At 35.2% G+C, this 23,404-nt stretch overlaps 3 protein-coding genes and 1 pseudogene across 5 annotated transcripts; 3 read left to right on the top strand and 1 right to left on the bottom strand.

The window, feature by feature from the left end:
- Positions 1 to 947: 947 nt before the first annotated feature.
- EXPA20 (expansin A20) lies at positions 948 to 2,266 on the top strand. The gene is made up of 3 exons (XM_007043042.3): positions 948 to 1,082; positions 1,211 to 1,529; positions 1,625 to 2,266. Exons 1-3 carry the CDS (start codon positions 953 to 955, stop codon positions 1,929 to 1,931), a joined length of 756 nt encoding a protein of 251 aa, XP_007043104.1. The 5' UTR covers positions 948 to 952; the 3' UTR covers positions 1,932 to 2,266.
- On the bottom strand, positions 1,064 to 3,901 carry LOC18608386 (pentatricopeptide repeat-containing protein At1g62350-like; annotated as a pseudogene). The gene is made up of 3 exons (XR_016024597.1): positions 3,457 to 3,901; positions 2,250 to 3,094; positions 1,064 to 1,480 (listed from the first exon to the last, which is right to left on the bottom strand). The product of XR_016024597.1 is annotated as a pentatricopeptide repeat-containing protein At1g62350-like (transcript).
- Positions 3,902 to 7,793: 3,892 nt separating this feature from the next.
- ERS (glutamate tRNA synthetase) lies at positions 7,794 to 12,143 on the top strand. Its single transcript, XM_018115506.2, has 13 exons — positions 7,794 to 8,140; positions 8,241 to 8,359; positions 8,494 to 8,615; positions 8,887 to 9,069; positions 9,270 to 9,388; positions 9,498 to 9,546; positions 9,662 to 9,763; positions 9,901 to 10,003; positions 10,215 to 10,278; positions 10,638 to 10,752; positions 10,856 to 10,956; positions 11,453 to 11,609; positions 11,732 to 12,143. The coding sequence occupies exons 1-13, from the start codon at positions 7,923 to 7,925 to the stop codon at positions 11,960 to 11,962; spliced, it is 1,683 nt and encodes a 560-aa protein (XP_017970995.1). The 5' UTR covers positions 7,794 to 7,922; the 3' UTR covers positions 11,963 to 12,143.
- A 656-nt stretch (positions 12,144 to 12,799) lies between these two features.
- Positions 12,800 to 23,037, top strand: LOC18608388 (SEC7-like guanine nucleotide exchange family protein). Of its 2 annotated transcripts, XM_018115504.2 has the most exons (11): positions 12,800 to 14,152; positions 14,876 to 15,193; positions 15,761 to 16,094; positions 16,326 to 16,751; positions 17,121 to 17,413; positions 17,823 to 18,096; positions 18,511 to 19,013; positions 19,147 to 19,468; positions 19,553 to 19,913; positions 21,411 to 22,093; positions 22,202 to 23,037. In XM_018115504.2, the coding sequence occupies exons 1-11, from the start codon at positions 13,098 to 13,100 to the stop codon at positions 22,808 to 22,810; spliced, it is 5,178 nt and encodes a 1,725-aa protein (XP_017970993.1). In that variant the 5' UTR covers positions 12,800 to 13,097; the 3' UTR covers positions 22,811 to 23,037. The 2 variants fall into 2 exon arrangements, with proteins under 2 accessions (XP_017970993.1, XP_017970994.1); XM_018115505.2 differs by lacking the exon at positions 12,800 to 14,152 and having other exon boundaries at positions 15,014 to 15,193; positions 15,751 to 16,094.
- Positions 23,038 to 23,404: the final 367 nt, after the last annotated feature.

The following is a 23,404-nucleotide window of genomic DNA, read 5'->3' on the forward strand; positions in this document are numbered from 1 at the left end:
GTTAATAACTTGCTGTCCAGATCATGGATTGAAGTTAAACTACATTTATAGCATGTCGCAGCCAATTCCGGCAACAGCGTCAGTGGGCTCACGCCTCATGGTGGCCCACTTGAGCTAATTTCTCCTTCGATTTATCCCGCCAAAATTTTGCGCCCTTTCTCTCTCTCACCTGGTGACATCTCATGCAAAACACTAGCACAGCGCGTTTGGTATAAGAAATAACTAAGCTATTTCGCTCTATTCCCATCTATAATTTTTCTCCCTTGTTTGGTTTAGGATTGTGTTGAGTATAATGTCTGCTAGTGAGCGCCTCCCAACAGTCAAAGCCTTTTTCCCTGTGAAGTCCCTCCCATCATTATCTTTCTCTCCTAAAAAGAAGAGCCAATGGATGTATCTTGACTTCTTTAAGTACTTTGCTAGTTGCTATAAACAAATCTAAAACCCTTCATAATTGTTTTAGGATTCTTAATAGTCCTAGTTTATCTTTTTCTCAGACTTTCGCTTTTCCTGTCTGCCACCATTACAAAGCCTTAGACCCTTCTGGCCTTGCTCTCGTAATTATGTAGCCAAATGCAGGCAGCACACTCTTTTTCAGTCTCATTACCAACTAGAAAGAAGAAATGAAAAAAAAGAAAGCATTCCTTCTTTTCCGTTATAGACAAAGATACCCTTCATCAGGCTCTCGTCGAGTGACCCCACAAATATGAGCCAAGGAGCCCTATTTGTCTTTTGGCCTAAGTTCAAACTTTGTACTCTGAATGCGGTTTCCACCTAGATTACAAGTTAAGGACAGACCTAGCTTAGTTTCACCTCAACAAGGAGTTTGAGGTCCTTTCCCCAGGGAAAGGGGCTTTTTTAACCCTTCCTCTCACAACAATCCCCATAAAGAGGAAAGAAGAAAAAGAATCACATATAATCATTAATCACTACTCAAAGTTCTCAGAGGCCTCAAATGGGTGCCCTTGAAGTTACAGTTCTCTATTTGATTCTACTGCTAACAACCAAGGTCATTTCCAAGGAAGAAGAATGGAAGTCAGCTACTGCAACATATACCAAAGAGACAGACGGATCAATCATCAGAGGTACTTTCTATTGCAACTTTCGATTTAGAGTTTCAACCACAGAATGCTCTTTTATATTAACAAGTATTTCAAATTGGTACAGAAAACTAAAATTAATTTAAGCTAACAGTACTGGCCTAATCTGGCAGGAGGAGCTTGTGGTTATGGGGATATTCACAAGGCGACCTATGGGAAGTACAGTGCTGGACTTAGTACCAAGTTATTCAACAAAGGGAGTACCTGTGGAGGTTGCTTTGAGCTCAGATGTGTTGACCATATCTTGTGGTGTCTCCAAGGGAGCCCCTCTGTCATCCTCACTGCCACAGATTTCTGTCCACCGAATTATGGGCTTTCAGCAGATTACGGTGGCTGGTGCAATTTTCCCAAGGAACACTTTGAGATGTCTGAGGCAGCGTTTGCTGAAATTGCAGAGAGAAAAGCAGACATTGTGCCGGTTCAGTATAAGAGGTATGACATATCAAACTATATACGTTTGGCAAGTTTTAATAAAATTTTCATATATTTGTATCAAAGGAATCATAGTTTGTGCAAACATTGTGTAGGGTAAAGTGTGAAAGAAGGGGTGGGATAAGATTCACAATGAGTGGGAGCTCTCACTTCTGTCAGGTCCTGATTACCAATGTGGGATTGGATGGTGAAGTAGTAGGAGTGAAAGTGAAGGGCCCCAAAACAGGGTGGATACCTATGGCGAGAAACTGGGGACAAAACTGGCAGTGCAATATCAACCTTATAGGACAGCCACTTTCTTTTGAGGTAACTGCCAGTAGCGGCCGGACACTTGCATCTTACAGTGTTGCTCCAGCAAATTGGCAGTTTGGTCAGACGTATGAAGGAAAACAATTCAAGTAACGAAACGATCTCTGAGATTTTTATATAGGGAAAGATGGCATAGATAATTTCACCTCTCAGCCATTGCTGGAAACTTTAAGATCTATACTGAAGAGGTGTACAAGTTCGCACTAACGAGATAGTGTGAAAGTGAGAACATCTCCAGATTTGCCATTGAAGCGGCATAATAGTCAAAAGAGAAGAAAAAGTGTAGAAAAAGGTTGAAGAAACAGGAATAGAAGGTCCCAGTTTTGTCACTTTTTTAATATTGTTGCTAGAGAGCATAATTTTCTATGCAATGTATGATTATTTAAAAGCAACGTTATATATAAATCTCACCTTGCATTCTCTGGTTTTGCTTTTGAGTGTATTTCCAGATGCTGCGCCCGCAAAATATTTTGCTTCCACATGAAGAGTAAAGCTAATAGCTGCGAAATATGGAAATCAGCTCGGCAGAATGCCCACAAAAGGGCACCCACCCCCTAAAGGCTCTAATGGCACAAAGCAAAAGTCGTTGATCCTTAAGTCTGGGCAGCTGAGATAACAATCTAAAGAATAAACTGATAAACAGCCAAAATACAGGACCTGCACGACTGGTAGTATTACATCAGAGAAAGTAAAATACTAGGAATTGGCATCTTATTACCACTAGAAATAAGTTGGCTCTGCCAAAATACTATAGGTAATACCAGAAAGCGATCTCTAGTTTTATAAAAGGTTCTCTGAAAGCTGGCTCCAGACCACTTACAAACAGTGATTAATCAGTTGTCCTACCAAATAAGTTAATAGCTAGCTGTAACCTCTTCTTCCTCCTTAAGGAACTCCAAAGATTCACCATAATATTTCTGAGCATCCTGTCTTAAAAGTGCTGAAGATCCTGTTTCGCCTTTCGATTCTAGACCGTTTATGAGTATTCTAAATGATGATCTATCTGGTTCACACCCTATAGCTTTCATCAACCCATAGCAATCCATCACGAGTTGAGTGAGCTTAAAATTTATCAATGCATTGAATAGAGCATTGAAACCCTCGATGTTTTGATCTAATTTGCTTTCTGTTTTCAAATACGAGTAAAGAAGCTCAGCCTCTTTAAACAACCCATTGCTGGCAAACACTGCAATCAAATCAGCATATAACAAGACCTGAGGCTTGTACCAGACCTCCTTTCGAATTTCGTCGAAAACCTAGATCAAATAACCAAAATTTATACTGATATCAGTTGTTCAGTTTCTGATTAGCACAAACGAAAAACAAATAAGTAAGTCTAGTGGTAATGGAGTATAATAATTGATTAAATCCATTACTCTTTCGGATTAAATAAAATCAAAATTGGCGCTTCAAAGAGGAAACGTAAACATGAATTCCAGAAATTAATCATAACAAACAAAAAAGGATTAACCAGTTAAGACATTATTCTCCAAACTAAGATTAATTAATGCAATATTTTCACTTCCATTTCATATTTTTCAAGAAATTGGATTGCGAATTATAATGAAAATAAAATAAAATGAAAAAAAAAAAAAGAGGACGAAGAAAGAAAACGAACCTTGAGAGCCAAAAGGCATTCGTTTTGCCGGAGGAGTTCCCGGAGAACAGCCATCATATCGAACTTCAATAAGCGCCGGAACTTGAAGTCAAAGACGCGCTCCAGTTCCGGCAAGGGATTATTATAAGTGTTGCGGTTGGCTCGCTTCAAGGCCTGCACGGCTTGAATTGCTTCGATGCTGAGATTCCTGCCTCTCTGCAGCGGCTTGCGGTTCTTGCTTCTGTCTTTCATGGTAATCACCACGGCTTTATGGTTCAATCTGAATTGCAGAGAGGTACTGCCTCTATCAGTAAAGAAGCAAGCTGAAGGAGTTGGCGCTGCAATCGTTTGATTCATTCCTTCATTCTATATTTTCGGCTACTGCAGGAGCTTCTTGTGGTGGGCTTCAGCCTTCAGGACCAAACGCGATAAAATAACGGCTTCCAGACAAACCCCACCATACACTGCAACATTGACACCCCCTAGATTTTCTTTCAAACAAAAGTGTCCAAGGGTCAAGCCCGTAGATCCAATCCACCCCGGGTCGAGTTCGGGTTTTATGATTAAACTTGAGCCCACGTCCACGTGATATATAAACAAACAACGTATTTTTATTTAATTTTTTAAAAATTTTATTCTAATATTTTTCTTGCTCAAATATTTAAACATTATCTATAACATATATATATATAAATACGGGTGTTAAAAAAATTTTTGATTGACAAAACTATCATATTTTTTTATTATATTTTTATATTATTATTTTAAATTATTTTTATGGTCATATTTATTCATTATAATCTTCAATTGTTATTTTTTAAAATTTTTTATTAATGTTAACAAGATTTATCTATTAAATATAATAATTCTAATTGTATCTAATGATTTTCATTAAAATATTTTTTAGTATAAACATTAATAAAATTTATCCAATTTGTAAAGAAAAATTTATCCAAATGGAATGATTTTCCTTAAAATGTTTAATATTGAATAATTTATAAATTAAAATAATAAAATTTTAATAATGTATAATTGAAACGTCAATTATCTTTTTATATAATTATTTTTCGATTGTAATTGTCTTTTATTTATAAATAACAACTTTTCACTTTAAAAATATTTTTATTTTACATAGAATTGCTAGTTAAAAATAAATAAAAACAAGTATTTATGAAAATGGGTGAGTCGAGTTTAATCGGATTTGATTTTCCATAGATGAATCTTTTTGGGACTATCTTAAGCCTTTTTTTGTAGATATCTCTAATTTAAAAATAACAAGTTGATGGGTTTAAATTAATCATTTGAAATTTATATATATAATATTATTTTTAAGATAACAATTGAGATTTGGTTTAATTGTTGTTATCTCTCTTTATGAGTTAATTAAGATAAAAAAACTTAATAGTATGTTTGGTTAACGGAATAGACAAGAATGAAATAAAATAGTTATTATGTTAGAATAGAATGAGGTGGGAATAGAATAAAATAATTATTGCTTAGTTTGATATGACAAAGGGAATAAAATAAAAATAATTATTATGACTTATTGTAGTATTTGGTTGGTAACAATAATTTTGAAATAAAAAATGAATAGAAAATAAAAAGACAAAAACACTTTTTATTATTTATATGACATTTTATTTTTATTAGATTTTTTAAATATTAATAATATAGAATTTAATTAAAATATTAATAATTAATAATTTAAACATTAATATTTTATTTAATTTGAAAATTATTATGATTAATTTTTATTTTATTTTATTTTTGAAAATTAATAATTGATAATTTATTTAAAATATTAATAATTGATCATTTCAATATTAATATTTATTTATAATTTAATTATTTATATTTTAAAATATTTATATTTTATTTAATTTAAATATTATTATGATCAATTATTTTATTTTATTTTATTTTTAAAAATTAATAATTGATTATTTATTTAAAATATTAATAATAGATAATTTAAATATTAATATTTTATTTTATTTAAATATTATTATGATTAATTTTTATTTTATTTTATTTTATTTTTTAAATATTAATAATTGGTAATTTATTTAAAATATTAATAATTGATGATTTAATTATTAATATTGTTTATATAATTTAAATGATATTATGTTTATTTATTTTTAATTTATTTTGTTTTTAAATAAGAATAATTTATAATTTATTTTATTAATAAATGATAATTTAAATATTAATATTTTATTTATAATTTAATATTAATATTTTAAAATATTAATATTTTATTAAAAGTTGAAATCAAGTGACAAAAAGAGGAGAGAGAGAAAATAATAAAAATTACAAATGAAGTTGTAAATTTTCAAACTTGTAAGGGGTATTTTTATCTTTATTAATTTTTTAATTTATTCCTCAATCATGGAATAGCTAATAGCATAAGGAGGATGATATTAGCTATTCCTTGGTTTTAAAGGATTTTGGAGAATAGCCATTCTTATGGAATTACTATTCCTTTGACCATTTTTCACCCAAACAAAGAAACCAAATTTTCTTGGGAATAAGTCATTCCCCCAACCAAACATGCTATAAGTCTTTTCTTTTTTAAGATTTTCTCAAATATAGAAAAGGAAAATTTTTATAATCATTCGATTTAAGTTTCGATCATTAACTTTCGAATCAATTTAAATAGGTCAAAATAAATCATGCAACTTTGCTATAATCGTGAAATTCAAATCAATCACATCTTTTAAAAGTTTAAAGAATAGCCTTTATGTTATTATCTTTTAAGACTAAGAAATGACTTTTAATAATTTTCTCCTTTTCAAAATTAAGATAAAAAGGCACTTGAGCGTTTATCGCATTTGTTGATGTATGATATTTCTTTCAAAAAGAATAGAGTTTGAATCATTTTTCTTCCAAATATATAAACAAAAGTTTAGAAACTTCTAAAAACTCAAACACTTATTTGTACAAAAGCTCATAAATAAAGTTAAGAGAATACCTCATCCTTAAATCTCATTGAAAGATAAAAGACTTTCATTCTTGCCTTACATTAAGTAAAGTTAAAATTGTCAAGCATTGGAGGTGTGGTGATGGAATAGCCTTCTCTAAACATATTCACTTGAGCCATATATAGAGATTTAATCACAAGTTAACTTGAAATTAAATAGAGAGGGCAGTGTAGGGAATTTAAATATAATGATTTAGAGAGGTTTGGTCCTTTCTCGAGATACCTATGTCCTCTCCTTTTACTTCCCCTGCCAAGAAATCGGATTCACTAAGTTTTCTTAAGGATACCTCACTCCTTGATCTCAAATAAGATCTAAGTTTTTAGAATAATCTCTAAAAGGTTGAATGTTTGCTAGATAAGTATGGGGGAAATGATTTACCAAGATTTAAATACAAGAATAAAACTTTAAAACTAAAAGTACATGATTATTTTTTAAATGCTTGAGGAGGTTATATAAATGATCTTCAAGATTATTCCCTCTTTATTCAGATGTGTTGCAGTGCCCTTTCTATAATTGGATTAAACTTATAGTCGTTAGGGTTGCTTTAGGATAAAAATTAACCATTATTTTATGAGAAAAATGACTATTGCAAGGCTAAAACCCTTTAAATGATCGATACACTAAGACAAGGGATCTATCCTTGGAAGTAAAATTGCTCTAGAGATAGAGGCGGAGCCACCTGCCATCCCTCAAATTTTAATTTATTATAATTATTATAAATATAAAATTTAATGTAATATAATATAATTATTTTTTAATTATTTCTCATCCAAAATCCTAAACTCATGGGATCGATCCAATGAATGAGGATATCAATCCCCTTTTCCTTGTTTTCAAATCCTACACACTCTTTCTTATTTCCTTTCCTTTAATCACCTTTTTGTAAATTTAAAAATTAATCATTTGAAAGTCAATTTAAAGTAAAAAAAAAAAAACGAAGACATAAATTAAGAAACTTTTGAAAAAAATATTTTTCACTTAATTTTGAATCCAAAAATAAATAAATATTTACAAAGTAAAATTCTTTGGATTTTCTTTTAGCTTAGTAATGAAAATATTTTTTTCACTTTCGAAATTTTGAATTCTTAAAAAAAATGTTAGAGCTCAAGAACATTTCCTTTTCAAGAATAAAATGATTTATTTCTCAAAACTAATAATGTCAAAATTATATTAAATCCAAATTTATTTTTTCCTTTGAGTATCAATTGGACTTGCCGTTGTACTTAAATAAATAACAAAGATCTGTCGAAGCCTAGGCTGGGTTGCGTGGACGGTAAGTATGGCCTATGGGTGCATGGTCACCCTCACGGCCCCTTTTATTTCCTTAAGGTTGCTGTTTAAATTGAAAATTTCGACAGTGTTAAATATTCACCCCTGGCTTCATCACAGCCGTTCCTTTCACATCAAATAGACTTAACGCACCGCTGCAAGTCCCTGAAACGTTGCTGTATCAGTCTCCTATCCTTTTTCGAGTTTCTCTTCATCTCCCGTTTTGTTTCAGAAATGGCGACTCTCGTTGCAGGGACGCCATGGATGAGAATCAGAGTGTTCCCTGAACTCGGCCCTCCGTTTCTTTTTCGCCGCCGTTTTCGTAGAAATCTCTCCGTGCGCGCATCAATTGATAGTGATGTTCCGGTCAGAGTGCGTTTCGCTCCTTCGCCAACCGGCAATCTCCACGTCGGCGGTGCCCGAACTGCTCTTTTCAATTACTTGTTTGCTAGGTTTTTTGCTACTACTTCTATTCTTCTTGTACATTAATTCTTATTTTCCATGTCGAACTTAGTCAATTATGATTTTTTATTTGTTCTTCTGGAATTTTAGATCGAAAGGGGGTAAATTTGTGCTGAGAATCGAGGATACTGACTTGGAGAGGTCGACGCGGGAATCAGAGAAGGCCGTGCTTCGAGATTTAGCTTGGCTTGGTCTTGACTGGGATGAAGGTACTGTTTATCTGCTTTTATCATTGTGTTTTTGTTTCAGTTAATTTGGTTTGAAATGTGTTACTGCAATTCTACATGTACTAGCATTCTGTTCATCACTTTTAGCATTAATAGATTTCTCTGTTTCTATGTAGGCCCTGGCGTGGGTGGGGACTGCGGTCCTTATCGACAATCTGAAAGAAATGCTATGTACAAGCAATATGCTGAGAAGCTCTTAGAATCTGATCATGTTTATCGTTGTTTTTGTTCCAATGAGGTAATTGCTCTATAAAGGTCACATTACATAACATTTGGCCCTAAGTTAGTAAAACATTACAAATGAGAAGAGATTTGAATTGCTTTCGTTTTCAGTTGATTGCCTCTAGAAATCGGAAGAAAACTATTTCTTTGGATATTAAATGTGAATCTCCTGTCTCAAAAGACATAGCCTATGATCCACTTGAACTATTAATAGCGTGATTCTGTATCTATGAATTATGATCACTTTTTAGCACTCAACTCATAGGTGCTTTTTTAATCTTTTATAGGAACTTGAAAAAATGAAGGAAATTGCAGAGCTAAAGAAGCTTCCTCCAGTGTATACGGGTAAGTGGGCCACTGCAACAGATGAAGAAGTACAGGATGAGCTAGCAAAGGGAACCCCATATACATATCGATTTCGTGTTCCGCAGGAAGGGAGCTTGAAAATTAATGACCTTATTCGAGGTGAAGTAAGTCCAATTGATTGAGCTATTTCTCCCTTAATAGCCTTGTGACCAGCAAACCGCAATTTTTTGTATGTAATCTAAGGATTTTTAACTCAGTGGCATCATTATGTTTAAGCTTCAGGAGTCCCTTAACAACAGAATGTATAACACTTAACTGTAATTTAGTTATATAGGCACTAACTTTGTTGGATAGTGTCATGAAGGTTAGCTGGAAATTGGACACACTTGGAGATTTTGTTATAATGAGGAGCAATGGACAACCTGTTTACAACTTTTGTGTTACAGTTGATGATGCTACCATGGCTATTTCACATGTTATAAGGTAATTAGAGAAGTCTAATTATTTGACCATTTTTCTACATCCGATATCTGTTTTCTTTGCGATTGTTTTGGTCCTTTGTCCTCACACTCTCCGTATGCTGGCATTCCAGAGCGGAAGAGCATTTACCGAATACTCTAAGGCAAGCCTTAATATACAAGGTAATCTTAAAAAGCATCAGTTGTTTTTGAGATGTTTGGTGGCTCTTGGAGTTTCTGTTTTCTTTCAACAATATGAGGATGCAAATCTTGGAATTTAAAAAATATTTTGCCACAGGCTCTTGGATTCCCAATGCCTTTCTTTGCCCATGTTTCTTTGATTCTTGCACCTGATAGAAGTAAATTGTCAAAACGCCATGGTGCAACTTCAGTTGGTCAGGTAGCTATCTTCAGTCTACTTTGTTTTGTGGCAAATGTTGGGAAATAAGCATGTTACTCTGATTTTCTTGGGTTTTACTGGAGTATGTTTTAGATTGAGGATTAAATTCTCCATGTGTAACAATTACACTGTTCCAGTTCAGAGAGATGGGATATCTGCCTCAGGCAATGGTGAATTACTTGGCACTTTTAGGTTGGGGTGATGGAACTGAAAATGAATTTTTCACAATTGAGCAACTTGGTTAGTTTTTCCTTCAACTTGCTCTGATGTAAATGCTTCTCTACTCTTAAGTCCTAAACAGCCTGCCCTCTCTCCTCCCCTCTCTATGAAAAAGAGAGAGGGAGAGAAATAGAATGAGGAAAGGAAAATCATGATCAGCTTAGGAGATATTATCTGGATGATTTAATTTGACCTATTTCTCACTTGAATATTGTTTTCATGCAATTCACAGTTGAAAAATTCACAATTGGTCGTGTTAACAAAAGTGGTGCTGTTTTTGACTCTACCAAGTTAAGGTAACTTCTCAATGCTTTTAAGTTCCATCCTTTCTTACATTTGGCAACTATTCCCAGGGTATTTATATAACATGCTGTGGGATATAGACCAAAGATCTTCTAGTTGCATGGCTGTCTTACGTGTTCCTATATTTGCTCATATTATCATGATCTGTGTTTTCTTAAATTGTACGATATATGCAAGTTCCAAGCTTGATCAAGTGATTCACAGGGGATAATTGTCAAGAACTACCATGGATTTTGCAATTTGTCTTGCAGCACTAGAGAAGAACTAAGACTGAAATATATCTGTTTCTTGTCTGCTAAATATTGCTATGGTAATATACTTTACTAATTTATTTCTTCCTATGAAACTAAAGGTGGATGAATGGTCAGCACTTAAGAGCACTTCCATTTGAGGAGTTGACCAAGCTTATTGGTGAGCACTGGAAGAGTACTGGTCTTCTTACAGAGTCGGAAGGGCCATTTATAGATGTAACTTTCTTTCTAACACATATTTTTAAAGTATTCTGTATTTGAGCAACATCATGTACAACAAGATTATGATAATAATTTCATGTGAATATGTCCAAAACAGGAGGCAGTTCTGCTACTTAAGGATGGGATTGACTTGGTAACGGATTCCGATACAGCACTCTCAAACTTACTGTCTTATCCTGTGCATGCTACCTTGACAAGGTGATTATCAAATTCTTGCCCTTAAAACTTTTGGTCTTTACAACATTATTTGGTATTATATTCTGGATTGGTACTTGTCTTGATGGAAATTTTGGTTGTGGTCGTGCAGTCTTCCCAGTCTCATAATGTCAGGGTTAAAGCCTTTAGTATAGGCATTACTAAAGTTCTAATTTTTGGATCCAAATACTGAAAATGTTTGAAATATTACATAGACCATCAGAAACTGAGAACACAGCTTTGAAACATTATGCATTCTCCATTTTTTGGGTTTGTTGGTCTTAGTGAGTTTGTGCTAACAAATGAATATTTTATCAGAAATTTTGGGGATTTTTGGATGTTTAGAGTCTGAAAAGCACCATAATATCATCAGACTTACTGGTGCAAAATTTGTTCTTGAGTTGTTACAATAGCTTTCAAGATGCCAAAAGCATGTGCAGGAGTTTGGTTATGTCAACAAATTCTATCGTTATGTTGTTTGGCTTTGTGTCTTTTGCAGTCCTGAAGGTAAACCTGTTGTAGAAGATAAACTTTCTGAGGTTTCTGCCAGCCTCCTAGCTGCCTATGATAGTGGTGAACTCCTTGGTGCGTTGGAAGAAGGCCATGCTGGCTGGCAGAAATGGGTAAAGGGCTTTGGCAAAACTCTGAAGCGCAAGGTGGGGTTTGATTTATAGATTGCAGTTATTTGTTCCTGATTTTTCCATTTTGGCCTTCTTGAAATGATAATACCATGCATGGTGCTGAACTTAGAATTGCCTTGCTACAACTCTCATGGCAGGGGAAATCACTTTTCATGCCCCTGAGAGTGTTATTAACAGGAAAACTCCATGGACCTGATATGGGATCCAGTGTAGTCCTAATCCATAAAGCTGGAAACTATGGTGTTGTTGCTCCTAAAGCTGGGTTCGTGCCATTGAGAGAAAGGTTCGAAATGTTGAGGCAACTTGACTGGGAAGCACTCAACCAGGATCAGCCTGCTTTGGAGTCTGCCGCCACCGTATCAAATTAGAAATTGAAGTTTTGTTCAAGTTTTTGCAATCTAATCACTTGTTTGCAATTTTGGGTTTAGATTCTTTTTTCCACTTTCAAAGCCATTGATGAGATGATGTAGTTTGATATTACTATAATCTTATGATGTCTACGAATGTGATAAGCATGTATGCAGTGTTAACTAGGATATTTCTGAATCATGTGGAAGGTTTTCTACTGCACTGTGAAATGTTTCGACCTTGGCGGACAAAAGGTTATCTGCAGATCCGGAAGCAGATTAACAGTCTTTTGGGACACTGCGGTAATTGTCTATACGCGACGCTAACCATAGGAAGAATGCGCCGTGGAATAGTGTCGGTAATTGATTTGGCTTCTCAGCCTAACAATTGAAAAGCAGTGTTGACGGGCTCTGAAATTCAATCATTGCAACCACAAAGCAATGCCTGTTCGCAATCAGAGTTAACCAGGGCAACACAAATTTAGCTTAAATGCCGCTGCTTTTGACTCAAGCGTTCAAGTTTGAAAGGTTTACAAAGAAAATTCAGAGAGCTTGAAACATATTAGGCTACAAGTCAAGAAGACAAGCAGTCGAACTGATTCAGTGGTCAGAATTTTAGCAAGGAATTCAAGAGTTAAACAAGGAAAACAAGTTTTTTCTGTAAATTTTGGGGTCGAGTTTGGGACAATGAAACGGATGAAAGTGTAAGGGACAATGAGAAAGGGACTAAACAACTAAAACCAAAAAAAAAAAACCATTAATACTCAGTCGTTGGAGACTTGGATTGGATGCGACTGTTTCTTAATGTTCACGTGACAATCACACAGCAAACGACAGACCAAAAGAAAATAGGAAGTGTAATTCTAACCAAACGCAAGATCGAGTGGGAGAGAGCGTGCGTTAATTAGCCGTAAAGCCCCATGGCATGTAGTAGTAATATAGCGATCAAGCACGCATCTGTCGGCTCGGCTCCTCCCATTCCATTTCCGCCCCGTAGAATTAGTCAGTTTCCAAATTAAAAGGCTCCTTCCCTCTTCTATCTGGATTCTATCTCTCATTCATTTCAGTTTCAAACTAATGAATTTGTATTTCAACAAACACTCGGATCAGATTTCGCAGATCTGAACAGAAAAAAAAAAGAAGAAGAAAAAAAGTGATGTCGGCTTCCCAAACACTCGGCGGCCCATCGCGGTGCGGCCGCGTGCTGGGCCCGTCGCTCGACAAGATCATCAAAAACGCCGCTTGGCGAAAACACTCTCACCTCGTTTCCTCATGCAAATCCACTCTCGACAAGCTCGAGACTCTCTCCGACTCCGCCTTATCCGATCCGACTTCTCCGCTACTCGGCCTTTCCTCTTCGGACGCCGAATTCATCCTCAACCCTATCCTCCTAGCCCTCGACTCCAATTACGCCAAAGTCGCCGAGCCCGCCCTCGAATGCACCATCAAATTATTCTCTCTCGGCCTTATTCTCGGCGAGATCGACAGCAACAGCTCCAATTCCATCCTATACAAAATTGTCGAAAGTGTTTGCAAAGTCGGCGGCATTGGCGAGGAATCGGTCGAGCTTGCGGTGCTCCGAGTTTTACTCTCTGCCGTTCGATGCCCCTGTGTTTTGATCCGTGGCGATTGCTTGCTTCACGTCGTTAGAACTTGTTATAACGTCTATTTAGGCGGTTTAAACGGGACCAATCAGATCTGTGCTAAGTCCGTTCTAGCTCAGATTATGCTCATTGTATTTACCAGAGCGGAAGAAGATTCTATTGATGTTTCCCTCAAAACAGTGTCGGTTAATGAGCTTTTAGAGTTTACTGATAAGAATTTAAATGAAGGAAGTTCAATTTATTATTGTCAGAATTTTGTTAGCGAGATTATGAGTGCTAGTGAAGGGGTTCCAGATTTAAAGCTTTCGCAGCCTGGTCCGGTTCAGGAGTTACAAAATGGTGAGTCTAGAGTGTCGAAAGGGGAAGAGAAGGAAGAAGTTGGGGAGGAAGAGACGAAGGAAGGAGTGGAATCGGGTTCCAGTGGGATTAGTAGTAAAATTCGGGAGGATGGGTTTCTTGTTTTTAAGAATTTGTGTAAGTTGTCCATGAAGTTTTCATCACAGGAGAATCCGGATGATCAAATCCTTTTGAGAGGGAAGACGGTGTCTTTGGAACTCCTCAAGGTTATTATGGATAATGGGGGTTCAGTTTGGCGCTCAAATGAGAGGCAAGTCATTCTATACTATGTTCATGGAGGATTCTGATCTTTGATTTCCTTGAAGTATGCACTTATTATTTAATATAATTAGTTGTTGTGGTTGTTGATATGTTGCCATTTACTTTGGGCTTTATATTCTATAGTTATTTGATATTTTCAGGTAGTTGTTGGGCTCCTAGTAATATGATTGTCGTGTTAAGAACTAGAAAATGTTAATGAATATTTAGACTTTAGATGTTTGCTTATGTTATCAAGATGTCGGTATTATATAATCGAGTAAAAAAAAAGTATTTAGTTTTCATATTCCCAAACTATGTCAGAAATATATCCAGCACCTCTATGTGGACACAAGTATGGGGTTTGATTCTCCAATTATAGGGGAAACTCAAGAAAAACCTGAATGCACTTGTCTCAGACACAGCAATTTCCTATACTCAGACCTGGCAACAAAACTCTGAAATAGTCCCTTCTTTTCAAGTGCTTATATAGATGGTACTGGGTAGTGGGATTTTCATGAATTTTCTGAAGATTCATCTCTATAGCTAGTTGTTAGAAGAATCAAATTAAAAGAAAAATGCTCCAAAACCATTATCAGTTCTTTCCTTTTTGAAAAAAATTTATAGTTTATCTTGCAACTCTTGTAGAATTGTTGATGAATAACTTACGTGTTTTTGTGCCTTCTTCAGTTAAAATTTATTCTAGTTTTCTTATATTCTGTGATACATGGTGCAGGTTTCTTAATGCAATTAAGCAGTATCTCTGCTTATCATTGTTAAAAAACAGTGCATTGTCGGTGATGTCAATTTTCCAGCTCCAGTGTTCTATTTTTACGAGCTTGTTAACAAAATTTAGATCAGGGTTGAAAGCTGAAATTGGAATATTCTTTCCCATGCTTATCCTCCGAGTTCTAGAGAATGTTCTCCAGCCAAGTTTTCTACAGAAAATGACTGTCCTTAATTTGTTGGAAAAGATTGCTGGGGATTCACAGGTTATCATTGACATATTTGTGAACTATGACTGCGATGTGGATTCGCCAAACATATTTGAAAGGTATTTTTTTCCCTTATAATTGCTTTTGTACAATTGTTTGAAATGAGTGCTGCTTTCATGTCCTCAAATGTTCACCATGTCAAATTTTCAATAGAAGTATCAAACAGATCATATGTGAAATTGTATATGAATTTGAAACCTGTTCTCATATTTTGCAAGAAGAAGGTAGGTCAACATAGGAATTAACTCAAGCACCAGTAATTGGGTGATGTTCTCAGAGCTTGCTTTAGCTTATTTTCGAATGCAATTATTTTAATTTCTTTTCTCTTTTTTTTTCATATTTTTTTAATGTGTCGCACTTTAGTAACATTTTTTAAAACTCTTATAATGAAATTGTATGTGAAATCATATATGAATTTGAAACCTTTTTCTCCAATTTTGCAAAAAGAATGTAGGTCAACACAGGAATTAGCTCAAGCACCGGTTATAGGGTGATGTTTTAAGAGTTTGCTTTAGCTTCTTTTCTATTGTAATTTTTTAATTTCTCATTCTTTTTTTTAATTTCTTAAAGTGTCGTACTTTAGTAAAATGTATTAAAACTCTTATAATTCCATCAGATATTTGCAGGATTGTCAATGGCCTTCTGAAAACTGCTCTAGGGCCTCCACCTGGTTCGACCACGACTTTATCTGCAGTCCAGGATATTACTTTCCGGCATGAATCAGTGAAGTGCTTGGTTGGCATCATTAAGTCAATGGGAGCTTGGATGGACCAACAACTGAAGATAGGTGATTCTGACTTGCCAAAGAGCTTCGAGAGTGACACTTCAGCAGAGAGCCATTCAACCCCAACTGCAGAAGATGGAACTGTCCCTGATTGTGAGTTGCATCCAGAAATGAATCCTGAATTGTCAGATGCTGCTACGCTTGAGCAACGCCGGGCTTACAAGATTGAACTCCAGGTTAGTTATTGCTTTAAGTGGGGATAGAGCGTGACTGAATCTTCATTTAGCACATACTTATTTAGTACGCAAATTGTCATGGAGGGCTGCCTTGATGTATCACGATAATTTTCCATATTACCATCAGCTTCTATCATGTCATGTATATTTTTGTTGCTTAAGGATATATTTAGTTTTCTACTTTTCTTCAAAAGCTTAGTTTTACTGACAGCTTTACTGGGTTACATGCAGAAAGGTGTCTCATTGTTTAACAGGAAGCCTTCCAAGGGCATCGAGTTTCTTATAAACACCAAAAAAGTTGGTGACGCTCCAGAGGAAGTGGCTTCTTTTCTGAAGAATAACACTACTGGACTAAATGAAACCATGATTGGTGATTATTTGGGTGAAAGGGAGGAATTCTCTTTGAGAGTCATGCATGCTTATGTGGATTCCTTTAATTTCAAATCTATGGATTTTGGAGCAGCGATAAGGTTCTTCCTACGTGGCTTCAGGTTACCAGGAGAGGCGCAGAAAATTGACCGCATCATGGAAAAGTTTGCTGAACGCTATTGTAAATGCAATCCAAACTCATTTACTAGTGCAGATACTGCCTATGTGCTGGCATACTCTGTCATATTGCTCAACACTGATGCCCATAATAGCATGGTCAAAGATAAGGTTTGTTTGTTGAACCTGTTTTTGTCTTCAGCACATCACTAAATTGTGAGCTTTTGCTTTACTTGTGGGAGTTTTTATTTATTTCATAGTATTTGAGCTAAGCTCAGAAGCTGATTTTGATAAATTCGAAAGAACATATAGATGTACACGCATTCTTGCTTGCTTGCTTACGTATGCACTTGTGCTTATGTAGAATCTTTTTGATCTATTTTGGGGCTTGTAAGTAATTCTAGTGCTTTAAATTCTTCCTGTCAATGTTATGGAATTTTCTTTGTACTCCTGCGAATTATGTTTTTAATTGTACATAGCTAAACTTACAATACGTTTGATTCTGTTCTAATTTCTGCTATATGTGCCTTCTGTATTCAGATGACCAAGTCTGATTTCATCCGAAACAACCGAGGTATAGATGATGGCAAGGATTTACCTGAGGAGTATCTTGGTGCTCTTTATGATCAGATTGTGAAAAATGAAATTAAAATGAATGCTGATTCTTCTGTTCCTCAAAGCAAGCAGGCAAACAGCTTAAATAAGTTACTGGGTTTGGATGGTATACTCAATCTGGTCAGTTGGAAGCAAACAGAAGAAAAGCCATTGGGTGCAAATGGGCTTCATATAAGACATATCCAAGAGCAGTTTAAGGCGAAGTCAGGAAAATCAGAGTAAGTTTTTAATTTGATACATTTTCAAGGTTTGCTCCTTCCAAGATGATTGGCAGGGCAAGGAATAGAAGGTTGGCTCTAGTTTAGGTCATATGTTGGTTATGTCTTGAACTGTAGTTTCAATTTGATAGTTTGACATTGTATTCTTCCTTCTTACCATTTATCTGTGACGATGCTTCAGATGATTCTTCTCATTTTTATATATGATTAGAATTGTTATAAATGTCTGATAAAAGAACAACATGCATCATTAAACAAAGGGGATTCAATTCTTGTACTTTCCTCTATATATTCTCTCCATCCTGCTTCTGTTTTAAATTGATCTTTGCTCTTTTATCATCCCAATTTTTTCATAGAATACCTACATAATGTTTGTTAACAGTAGCCTTTTTTTCTTTTGCTGTTGCAGGTCTGTTTATCATGCTGTTACTGATGTAGCAATCTTGAGGTTTATGGTGGAGGTCTGCTGGGGACCTATGCTGGCAGCATTTAGTGTCACTCTTGACCAGAGTGATGATAGGCTTGCTACTACTCAATGCTTACAGGGCTTTCGACATGCTGTGCATGTCACTGCAGTAATGGGCATGCAGACCCAGAGAGATGCCTTTGTCACTTCTGTGGCAAAGTTCACTTTTCTCCATTGTGCTGCTGACATGAAACAAAAGAATGTTGATGCTGTAAAGGTAAGTATTTGTTTGCACATAAGAAGAAAGAATGAATCTTCCCACTGGTTTTATCATTTGTTACATCAAAGGAAGAGTTAGAATTGCTTGCATTTGAACATTAGCCCGTACAGCCTCCCAGCGCAGATACCATAAAATTTGTTTCTTATGCATTGTACTTTTATTCTTTTTTGTTCCTATTTCTTGGCATTGCTTGGTTATGAAACATTGATAATATAGTAGGTAGAAGCAGAACCAATTAGCCTAAACTGTGATGGTTGAATAAGTAAAAGTTTTCCTATTACTTGTAAGTAAAGTAGGTGTGAAAATGTTTCAAATTTTGTTACTAATGCATGTAGCATGTGTATAGTAAAAGTTTCTTTCTGTGATATGTTCTTTATATATCTCTCTTGTTGAAACGTTTACTTTATACAGGCAATAATATCTATTGCCATTGAAGATGGTAACCATCTTCAGGAAGCCTGGGAGCATATATTGACATGTCTGTCCAGAATTGAGCATCTGCAACTGTTGGGAGAAGGTGCACCAACTGATGCATCCTTTTTATCTGTATCTAACACTGAAACAGATGAAAAGACACCAAAATCTGCTGGTCTTCAATCTCTGAAGAAAAAAGGAACCCTCCAGAATCCAGCTGTAATGGCAGTTGTTCGAGGGGGTTCATATGATAGCACCACTGTTGGAGTCAATAATTCAGGACTTGTAACTCCAGATCAGATTAATAACTTCATTGCAAACTTGAATTTACTGGATCAGATAGGAAATTTTGAGTTGAACCATGTTTTTGCTCATAGCCAAAGGTTAAACAGTGAAGCAATAGTGGCATTTGTGAAAGCCCTTTGCAAAGTTGCTATATCAGAATTGCAGTCTCCAACAGATCCTCGAGTTTTTAGCCTTACAAAACTAGTTGAAATTGCGTAAGATTCTTATATTTTTCTTTTAGAAATGTTCCTATAATGCCTTGTCCCCTACCTCTCTCCAATTTTATCTCAATCTCCCCTCACCTTTGTGTGCCTATGGAGTTTCTTATTCAACAATGTTCTATTGCAGGCATTACAATATGAACCGCATCAGATTAGTTTGGTCCCGCATGTGGAATGTTCTCTCTGATTTCTTTGTTTCAGTTGGATTGTCAGAGAATTTATCTGTAGCAATTTTCGTGATGGATTCATTGCGGCAGCTTGCTATGAAATTCTTAGAGCGTGAGGAGCTTGCAAATTACAATTTCCAGAATGAATTTTTGAGACCATTTGTGATTGTTATGGAGAAAAGCAACTCTGCAGAAATAAGGGAATTAATAGTTCGATGCATTTCTCAGATGGTACTCAGTCGTGTTAGTAATGTGAAATCTGGATGGAAAAGTGTTTTTATGGTATGCTAAAGGCTCATATAAAGGTTTCTATTGCCATGCAGCTCCGATAGCCTTTCTTTTTACACAATTCTGTCCTTTTCTCAGGTGTTCACGGCGGCTGCTGCAGATGAGCGGAAGAATATTGTCTTGTTGGCTTTTGAGACAATGGAAAAAATAGTGCGAGAATACTTTCCTCATATAACTGAGACAGAGACTACCACCTTTACTGATTGTGTAAGATGCCTCATCACGTTCACAAATAGCCGGTTTAACAGTGATGTTAGCCTCAATGCTATTGCATTTCTCCGGTTCTGTGCTGTCAAACTTGCTGAAGGAGGACTTGTTTGCACTGATAAGAGCTGGGATGATAGTTCGTCCATTTCAATTGCAAATAAGGATGATTCAGATGTACAAAGTTTCACTGATATTGATGATCATGGATCCTATTGGGTTCCTTTGCTAACAGGTAATCTGCTGGTTTAGTTGCTTACAAATCCTAAAACCTTGTTGACACTGTTATGCAATATGGATGGCATCATAGGCTATTTGTGTGACCGGCTCCTTAGCAATTGAACTAAGCTGATTATATGGTTCACTTAGCATGTTTGATTGATGGATACCATATTATAGGGCGTGCTTGGTTGTGGGGAATGGAATAGCCATTCTTCCCTTATTTTCATTCATGAGATAAAGTTGCATTTGGTTCAATGGAATGGCTATTCCTCGAAATAGCCATTCCTAGAGGAGCCTGAATAGCCATACCAAAGGACCTTGGTAATGGCTATTCCAAATTATTGTGAATAAGAAAAGAAGTTGATTAGACAAAAATACCCTTTTATAATTTAAAAAATTTCTGTATAAAATAATACTAAATCTATTTTTTCTCTCTTCCTCACTCCTCTCTCTAAAGCAGAGAAGACACGAAATTTTTTACTTCATTTTCAAAAAAAAAGAAATAAAATTATTTAAATATTATTTAATATATTATTATTATTTAAGAATAATAAATATTATAAAAAATTATTTAATAATATTATTTAAGAATAATAAATATTATAAAAAATTATTTAATATTATTATTTGAATATAATAAATGTAATAAAGAATATTATTCAGTATTATTTAAATTTAATGAAGAATATATTTCATCTTTTAATATTAAATATTATTTAATTATAATAAAAGGTTTCATTATCTTCTAATACAAAATATTATTAAATTATAATAAAAATATGTATGTATTTTGGTGAAAATATTATTTAATTATAGTAAAAGGTATTTTGATTTTATTACTTAGAATATATTTATCTTTTAACAAAGTAAATTCTTTAATTTTAATAAAAGATTTTGTTATCATTTTCCATTTATTCCTTAATTATTCCTAAAACTATACTTGTCAACCAATCATTGGAATAAATCATAATAATAATTCTTATCCTATTCCATTCTCATGAACTAAACTATATAATAGTTATTCCTTCCGGAATAACGATTCTATTTCTCTTCTATTCCATTCTGCAAACCAAATGTACCCTTAGTTCAAAATGTAGATGTCACATTTTCACTTGTTGTGCTTTGCTTTTTTGCCCCATCAGGTCTCTCTGCTTAAGTCCAATGGTAGAGATTCCAATTAGTTGTTTAAATCATTGCACAGGATCTGCTTTCATGATTGCCCTTGCTTACACCCCACTGTTGGGGGTCTCTATAAGCAATTCATTATATATTAAGGCCTTAAATGTTACTCCTCACAATTGAAGTATGTTTATCAATCCATCAACCTAGACCCAATTTAGGTTAGACTACTATTGTCTATGTTGAATGTCAAAAATAATCCCAACTTGCTTTGTGAAAACTGTGTCTCTCTGAAAGGCAACATGATTGTTATCACTCGTAGTTTTCAATGTTGCAAAAATTAAGTGCCTTTTCTGTTTCTCAGTTTTAGAATTTTGATATTTTGTTTCAGGTTTATCAAAACTAACATCCGACTCAAGATTAGCTATTCGAAAAAGTTCATTGGAAGTGCTTTTCAACATCCTCAAGGATCATGGTCATCTTTTCTCCCGAACATTCTGGATTGGTGTTTTTAGCTCTGTTGTTCTCCCCATATTCAATGGTGTATGTGAAAAGAGAGACATGCATATAAAAGATGAGCAGGTTTCACCAACTTCGAAATCTCCACATCCTGATGGAAGTATGTGGGACACTGAAACTTCCGCCGTGGCAGCACAGTGTCTAGTAGATCTATTTATCAGTTTTTACAATGTATTAAGGCCCCAGCTATCAAATGTGGTATCTATACTGACAGGATACTTGAGAAGTTCTGTACAGGGTCCTGCAAGCACTGGGGTTGCGGCAATGTTTCGTTTGACGGGAGAGTTGGGAAGCAGACTTTCAGAAGATGAATGGCGAGAAATCTTTCTGGCTTTAAAAGAAGCAGCCACATCAACATTGCCAGGGTTTATGAAGCTTTTGAGAACCATGGATGACATCAAGGTGCCTGACAATTCTGAATCCTACACTAATACTGAAACCTGTTCTGATCATGGATTGACCAATGAAGATCTTGAGGATGATAATCTGCAAACTGTGGCTTATGTGGTTTCAAGAATGAAGAGTCATATTGCAGTCCAGCTGCTCATTATACAGGTTCTTCCTTTGCACGAGATTTTTTTTGCATGCTAGTAATGACTCTTTACTTTTATCATAGAAACACTTGATGTAATAATCATATTTGTTGTGATTTCATCATTTCAGGTTATAAGTGATATGTACAAAACGCATGTACAATTCTTGTCAGCTGCCAACATCAATATTATTGTTGAGATATTTTCTTCCGTTGCATCACATGCTCAGCAATTGAACTCTGAGACCATCCTGCAAAAGAAAATACAGAAAGCGTGCTCAATCTTGGAGCTCTCTGATCCTCCTATGGTTCACTTTGAAAATGAGGCTTATCAAAATTTCCTCAACTTCCTCCAAGATTTGGTGAAAAATAATCCATCTGTCTCTGAGGGGATGAATCTAGAATCACTACTTGTGGCAGTGTGTGAAAAAATATTGCAGATATACCTCAACTGTACTGATTACCACTATGTGCAGCAGAAATCTGCTGACATGCCAGTGACCCATTGGATTCTTCCATTGGGTTCAGCCAAAAGGGAAGAACTGGCAGCTAGAACTCCTTTACTTGTGTCAGCATTGAAGGTATTAAGTGGTTTGGAGGGGGATTCTTTTAGAAAGTACACGTCAAGTTTTTTTCATCTGTTGGTAGATCTTGTAAGGAGTGAGCATAGCTCGGGAGAAGTTCAACTTGTTCTAAGCAACATATTCTCCTCATGTATAGGTCCAATAATAATGCAGTAAGTTATTATTTTATACAATATTGCATACTTATATGTCATTAGCATATCACAGTTTTGATCTTTATAGTTGGCACGATGAGGAGCCAAAGACATCATCGATATTATGATTTTTTTGTAGCATATTCCGAGTTTTTTCTTCTCTTTTCTTGTCTCTGCATTTTTCTCCACCTCCAAACGAGAGTGTAAATGTGAACATTCGTGATGGTATAAATTGAAGAATTCTTCTAATTTGAAGTAATGCCTCTCTGGAATTAACATGATCCTCTTATCTTTATTTGTAAGGTCCTGTTTTTGGTTGTTAGTGCATGATCTTGTATGGTCATATTTAATTCCTGTTACTGGATGAACTACTATTTGAGTATTCTCATCTTTGATGGGGGCAGTCCAGCACTAGCAGCAAACGCATTGAGTTAAAAACAAAGCTTTAGTAGGTGAGGGGAGAGCATGTGGACTTGCCCAGTTGCTGCCCCACAATTCTTTTTCTCATCTTTTCTATTTCGTCTTTTACCTTTCCTATACCAAACAAATTACTAGTAACAGATTCCTGAAAAAGCCCACTTCCTTTATTACTACTCAGCCAATTGTTGGCTTTTGA

The sequence above is a fragment of the Theobroma cacao genome, chromosome 2 (genome assembly GCF_053813885.1).
Source record: "Theobroma cacao isolate CCN51 chromosome 2, ASM5381388v1, whole genome shotgun sequence".
NCBI classification, from domain to species: Eukaryota; Viridiplantae; Streptophyta; class Magnoliopsida; order Malvales; family Malvaceae; genus Theobroma; species Theobroma cacao.